The sequence below is a fragment of the Mastomys coucha genome, unplaced genomic scaffold (assembly GCF_008632895.1).
Source record: "Mastomys coucha isolate ucsf_1 unplaced genomic scaffold, UCSF_Mcou_1 pScaffold23, whole genome shotgun sequence".
NCBI classification, from domain to species: Eukaryota; Metazoa; Chordata; class Mammalia; order Rodentia; family Muridae; genus Mastomys; species Mastomys coucha.
In genome coordinates, this window is record NW_022196906.1 from 21,202,557 (window position 1) to 21,209,374 (window position 6,818).

Genomic DNA, 6,818 nt, shown 5'->3' on the forward strand with positions numbered 1-6,818 from the left:
AAAAAAAGAAACTGCAGATTTTCATGTGAGCAAATCTCTTCAACAATAGGGAGTTGTTCTAGTCTGTGAATAGGACGCATCAGTGCAACCAACACAGTGGGAGTTGGACATTCCTGACACTCCTGTCTCCTGGCTAGCCGCTGGTCAGCTCTATCTCCCAACTGCATTTGGCTTTAAAATTTAAAATCAAGCAAAATAAATGGTCAAAAATGCCTGCTAAGCCTCATCCTCACTACAGAAACCTGCTTCCTGTACTTCTGCCACAGAGCCCCTGTTTTCTACCACTACTCTGAGCACCCCACTAGAATAAGCGGCAAACACAAAAACCGCTTTGTCTTCTTGTCTGACCAACCCCAACTCCCGACAGTGCTTTGGTGTATTAATTTGTATATTTTGGAGAACATCGTGGGCGGCAACATATCCAAGAAACAAACCAAGGGTTGAGGAGTGGTCCAGGTAGGGTTACTTTGTGAGTAAGGAGTGGTGTCTTATGCAACCTTAAGTTTGGCACTTCTTGTTTGGCCGTCAGTCTTGAAATAGTGTTTATTTCTAAGAAGACTAATGTCAGCCTCGGAAAATGGGTTTACAAACCCACTTCACTGAACTGTTTTAAGAACTGCGATAATAGCTTCAAAGTGCCCTGCGGTATTTATGGAAAGTAACTGCAAAGTAAACTTTATACAGTGTTGTTTTGCCCAACCGACCAGGGGAAATACTGTCTCCCAGGAATTCTACTGGAAAGAAATGACCAAAACTTTCAAGTTTAGCAGTGTGTCGGGATCAAATGAGCCAGATGCTATTTGGGAGTCAGGGTCTCCCCCCACCACGCTGCAACAAAGGTGCTTATCCCTGTGCAGTCCCCATCTACGCACAAGAATGGCTGGCCTTGCCCAGTTCAGCTTCTTTGTTGACCCTAGCAGCTCCCAGGAGGACAGGCCTCTGGAGCTTGTCGTCCACGACTTCTGGGTACCACACTGCTGATGGGGTGTTTTCTCCAGCAAGTTTTAGAGCCCGTGAGGCAGCTGCCACGGTCCTTCTAGAGGGCCATGTCCCTGTGCGGGTCCAGCCGCATCCACGCGGGTCAGCAGGAGACCCGACCCGCCCGCCCGCTGAGCCGCGCCCGCCACGCTCCCGCAGAGGCCACCCCTCAGCTCCTCGGCCGGACCTGGAGTCCTTGGCGCCGAAACCGCTATTCCACCGTGACCCGGGCCGCTCTGTCCCCATCGTCACAGACCACACACTTCATAGCGGCATGAAGCGTCAACTCACCCCTGAAGAGCAGCAGCAGGAAGAAGTCAGGCAGCCGCGCGCGCAGCCAAAGTCGCAGCCGCCGGCTCAGCGCCATGTCGAGGGGAATGTGAGGGGCTCAGGCTTGGAGCGGAGAACCGGCCTCGTGCGCATGCGCCCAGCCTGCTTGGACCCTGCGACCCGCCTCCAGTTTCCATAGCGACCACGCGGCCCGACCGAGCCGGCACCATAGTGACCGAGAAAGCTCAAAGTCTGGTTGCTATGGATGCAACGATGCTCAGTGCTTCCAGGTGCTACCTCTGTCGATGAACTTAGCCGGCAGAGAATTAAAAAGCGTGTCTGGGAGGGAAGCAGGGTAGATTTCTGAAACTGTGGATTATCGCTACAAATCTAATGAGAATTAATCCATTAAAATTTAGGAAATGATGGGGCTGGAGAGATGGCTCAGCAGCGAAGAGCACCTGTTGTTCTTGCAAGGACCGGGATTCCATTCCCAGCAACTATACTGTGATTCACAACCATCTGTAACTCCAGTTCCAGGAGATCTGAAGCCCTCTTCTGACCTCTGACGGCACTAATCATGCCTGTGGTGTGCATACATACATGCAGGCAAAACACTCATACACATGAAATAAATCATTTTTTAAGAAATGCGTGTTATTTTACAAGTAAAGATATTACCGAATAATTTTTGAAGCAGTAGTATTTTCACACCTGTAGGGGTCTTGAATCCTTAGATAATGAAAGGAGAAAATGTTGAAATCTGCATAAACATTAGCAAGACACAGTACATAAATACAATAAGTTGGAATTATGCAATAAGTATAATTCATTTCTATGGTAGAGCTAAAGCATAATGGTATCCCCAATCATTTATCCTACATGATACATGGGTAATTCTTGTCACTGAATTGTTTACCCTTTTTTTTTTTTTTTTTTTTAGCCCTGGCCACCCTGGAATTTGAAGGCTAAATAGACCAGGCTAGCCTCTAACTCACAAAAGCCCAACTTCCTCTGCCTCCAAGAGTTAAAATTAAAGGTAAGCACCGCTATGTCTGGATTTTTAAATTTTTTTTTATAATTTTAATTATATGTATGTGTGTATATCTGCATGTGGGATGTGTGAAAATAAGTGTGGGTACCCAGAGAGGCCAGAGGTGCAGAGTTAACAAATGGTATGCCTGGTGTGGGTGCTGAGAGCTGAACTTGAAGGGTCCTCTGGAATAGCAACAAGTGTTCTTAACAGCTGAGCCATCTCTCCAGCCTTCTTTTTCATTTTAAAAATGGTTCATTATTTTATCATCACCATCACCATCACCATCATCATCACCATCATCATCATGCATATGTGAACACACAGGAGTACATGGCAGGAGGTATATGCTACATTGAGCATGTGGAGGTCAGAGTACAACTTTATGAAGCTGGCTTTCTTCCACATTTACATGGATTCCAGGGATCAAATTCAGGTTTCCAGGCTTTAGGAGCAAGGACTGGCACCCATTGAGCCATTTTACTAGCCTTGCTCTGAATTCTGAGTAGTAGGAAATGGGAAGGGTAGGGAAGAAAAAAAGCAGCAAGATCTTATAAGCCAATGATGAGACGGATGAAAATGAACTAGAACTGGGCTGTGGTGGCACGTGCCTTTAATGCCAGCACTCAGGAGGTGGAGGCAGGTGGACCTCTTTGAGTTCGAGGCCAGCCTAGTCTGTAGAATGAGATCTAGAATAGCCAAGACTGCATAAATAAACTCTGTCTCAAAACAACAACAAAGAACTAAAAATTAGACCTAAAGAAGTCAGGCAATCTGAAGTGTCATTTAATACAATGGAAAACTCTTGAGAAAGATTTGCACCATGTTTAATATTAGAAAAATCATCCCTAAGATTCCAGAAACAACACAGTTAAAACAGAATTCTGTGAGAAAGTGTGCCAGACTTCCCACAACCGATATTATTATTCAATGGGTAACAAAATAATATGTCAAGAAATTTGAAAGAGAAAGGTCACTGCCAAGCGTGTTTCAATTTTCATTTCCATATGACCTTCAGTCTACATTTTATAAATGTTCAAACCTTTATAAATGTGATTTGATTACTCCACCACAAACCCAGAAGGAAAAAAAAAACTAATCCCGAATGTCCGGATAAAATTTTAAAATAGCCTACTATGATGCTACTTGCCTTTTCATTCCTTCCATTTCTGGTCACCAAGTCTCTAAGTCATAGGGAAATGTGTGTAAATGGTATTGCTCCTGCTGGCCTCTCTCTCTACATTAAACACAAAACAAAGTGGAGTTTCCTGGAAGTTTCCTTAAGCCTAATTGTTTGGTGGGGGGAGGTCTGCTCTCTTTTTCCTCTGGCCATATGCTCACCTAACTGAAGAAACCAATCTGATTCCCTGGGGACCACGAGATGGCACCTGACTGTAGACAGAGCACTGTTATTTAGAAGCCAAAACTTTTTCTTCTGCTAAAATCCTGTGTTTGCATTATGAAAATGGTTCTTTCTGTTAAAATGCCCTTCTGTTTTAGAGTCTGTTTTGAAATTCAGGCAGAGATTACAAGAAAAGGCCTCATGAATATTCTATAAAGGGCAGAGGTTCCTGGGAGAGAGGGTGGCAGGTGCTTCACTGGAAAGTACTGACTTCCCTCCACAGCAGAGTTCCCATAGCATTGTCTAAAGCATGTTCTTGGAATGGAAATGCAAGCGGAGATGCTGCAAGGCAGGGTAAGACATTTGTCTGTGATGTGGTCTGTTCTTCCTGGAGAAATCGAACTCTGCTCAGCATGAATCAGCTCAATGAGGTCAGAAGCAATGTTCTGGAAGCATTTGGTAAGTAGAGCTGGGAGTCTGTGCCTTTAACCACAGCACAATTCATCTGAATGTGTTTATTCTTTTGTGGGGTATATTAGAAAGAGATGCTTTCTTGTTGGTTTTCTGAGACAGAGTTTCTCTGTGCAGCCCTGGATGTCCTGAAACTGACTCTATAGACCAGGCTGGCCTCAAACTCAAGAGATCTGTCTATCTCTGCCTCCTGACTGCTGACATTAAAGGAGTATGCCACCATGGTCCAGCTGAGAGATACATTTCTTAAAAGAACTAAAGAAATTAAACCTGCCTAAGCTGAACTTAAGAATTTTACAGTACTGTTTAATACAGACACAAAGAGCAAATCAAGAGGCAAAGAGTGGGTTTCCTGCTTGATTTGCTTCTGAGCAGAGCAAAAGTGTCTGCTTATTTATGCTTCTCTAAGGCTCAGAGTCCTTACCTATAAAACAGGAACGCTACTCCTCATCCCAGTGAACTGATTGCCAGAGAGTAAACAGCTGAGTCACAGACAGAGCTCAATACAGATTTACTACTCAAAGTTCTTCTCTTTCTCACTAATGTTTCTGATAAGCATGAAAACAATGGGTCAAAATGGCTTCAATATTCTGCCTGAGCTTTAAAAATAAAACACTCCCAGCCTTCAGAGACATCAGAGGAAATGAAAGGTAAAAATGAGCTTTGCGTGGATGTTTGCTTTGTCTTGTATTCTTTCTTCAATGACTGGAGAAAAATACCCAAGGCCCCAAACTTATTATGTAGACCAGGCTGGCACCAAATTCACAAAGAACTGCCTGCATCTGCTCCCCAAGTGCTGGAATTAATGGCATATTAATTCCACAACACCAGCTGATATTATTTTTTTAAAAAAATTACACAATCATAATTTTGTTTCCTTCCCTGTGTCATTAAACCCCAAAATAATCACCATAAGTCAGCTTTTCCAGCATGAGAGAAGAGATGGAATCCTCTTTATAGGAGACTTGACTTCCCCCACCCTCATCATTTCTCTATACAGCTTTTCTGGGAGCTTGGTCATAGGCTTATTGTTCTGTTTCTCATCTCTTTCAACTCCTTCTTTCTTTGCACTATTTTCCACAGCACTTACTTACATTTCACTCGAACTGTCATCCTCTTGTCTTTGTCTCCAAAGTAGTTGTTTAATTTTACTTACATAAGACTCACCCCTGTCCCATCAATCTGATGAAATAGTTGCAGGTACATCCTTCTCCTCCAATAAAATGTGTGCTGTAGTTTACTTGATTTCCTTATTCCTCTCTGCTATTCAGTTGAAAAAAGGTCATACTGGTGTCAAATTTTTCTCAGTAACTTCCTATGGTGAGCCTTTCAGCAGCAGATACTTAATAAAACTGTCACAGGGGATCAGAGTAGGCAGCTCAGTTGACAGAGCCTTTGTCTGGCATGTGTGAGGCTCTGGGTTCAATCCCAAGCACCACGTAAAGGGGCTTGGGATCACCTACCCGTTATAATTCCAGGACTCAGGAACTAGAGGGGGTAGGATCAGAAATTCTAGATTATTCTCAACTATAGAGCCAGCCTAGGCTACAGGAAACTTCATCTAAAAATCTGAAAAAAAAAAACAACAAACCCCACCCCACAGCAGCCACGGCAGCCCACGACTTTTATCTCAGCACTCGAAGCAGAGGCAAAAGGATCTCTGTGAGTTCGAGGACATCCTCGGCTGCAAACCAAGTTCCGGGACAGCCAGGACTTACACAGAGAAACCCTGTCTCAAAAATCCAAAATAAATAAAACTAATTAATTGAACAAAATCATCTCTTAGGATCCCAAGTGTGTTTCTGCGTGTGTCTTTAGATGTGTGCTGGGGGTTATGTTAGTTTAGGGGTTAAAGTATCTGGGGTGCTTTACTCCCCAATACACATTAAAACACAATACCACTGGCGCTGCTGAGGAGTCTCAAGGACAGCCTGAGCTACCTTGGAACAAAACCAGGAGCAAGTCTTGCTTCTGAAGCACAGGGTAGACCACCTCCTGTTGCAGTTTGCCTAACCTGTGGCACTTTACGCTATAGTTGTATGCCTCCAGCGGACGGCAATTGCTTTGTTTACAGATTGGAGATATTTTTATCCCAGCCCTCCAATTAGAGGTAATTTTCATTTCACACAAATTGCACCACAGAGTGTTTGCTTCCTCAAGGCACCAGGGAGAAACCAGAAGCCTGCACTGTCACTCCCCCTTTGCTGTGGGGGTCATGTGCACTCAGTAGAGACCCTGCTAGGTCCAATTGGGTGTTTCAGGCCTCTTCGATGGGCCAATTCTTCTAGAGAGTACTAGCCTGAACTGCTCGGACCGATCTGCCACACCACCTCCAGAAGGGTCTACGTGACAAGTTAGTTCCACAGACTGAGGCGATTAACCTCAAAAGGGGAAGGCCTCCAGGAACCGGCTGTGGAACTCTTCACCGGAGAAAAAATATTGAGTCGTAGTTCTCATGACAATCTATTTGTTTTGTTTTCTCTTATTCCTTTTCTCATTTACATGTTCCTGGTAGCCTAGGCCAAGATCTTTTTTTTTTAATAGAATTAAATCATATTCTTGTTTACCTTTTGTACCCCAACTCCTCCCAGAGACCCCTACTTCAATACCTACAATATCTTTTTTGTCATATTCTTTAAAATTTATAAAATTCTACAACAATAAAAATGAGTATTATAAAAGTTGTTTGATATAAAACAACAATCAATTTAACAGTATTATGTA

General features: G+C 43.6%; 1 protein-coding gene across 2 annotated transcripts in view; it reads right to left on the reverse strand.

Annotated features, from left to right (window-relative positions):
- Window positions 1-1,433, reverse strand: part of Jam3 (junctional adhesion molecule 3) — a 54,975-nt gene extending 53,542 nt beyond the window's left edge. The window contains exon 1 of one of the 2 annotated variants that reach the window (XM_031343526.1): window positions 1,270-1,433. In XM_031343526.1, the coding sequence (XP_031199386.1) occupies window positions 1,270-1,345 (76 nt within the window). In that variant the 5' untranslated portion in view covers window positions 1,346-1,433. The other variant, XM_031343525.1, reaches the window with a different exon arrangement.
- Between the last annotated feature and the right edge of the window lie 5,385 nt (window positions 1,434-6,818).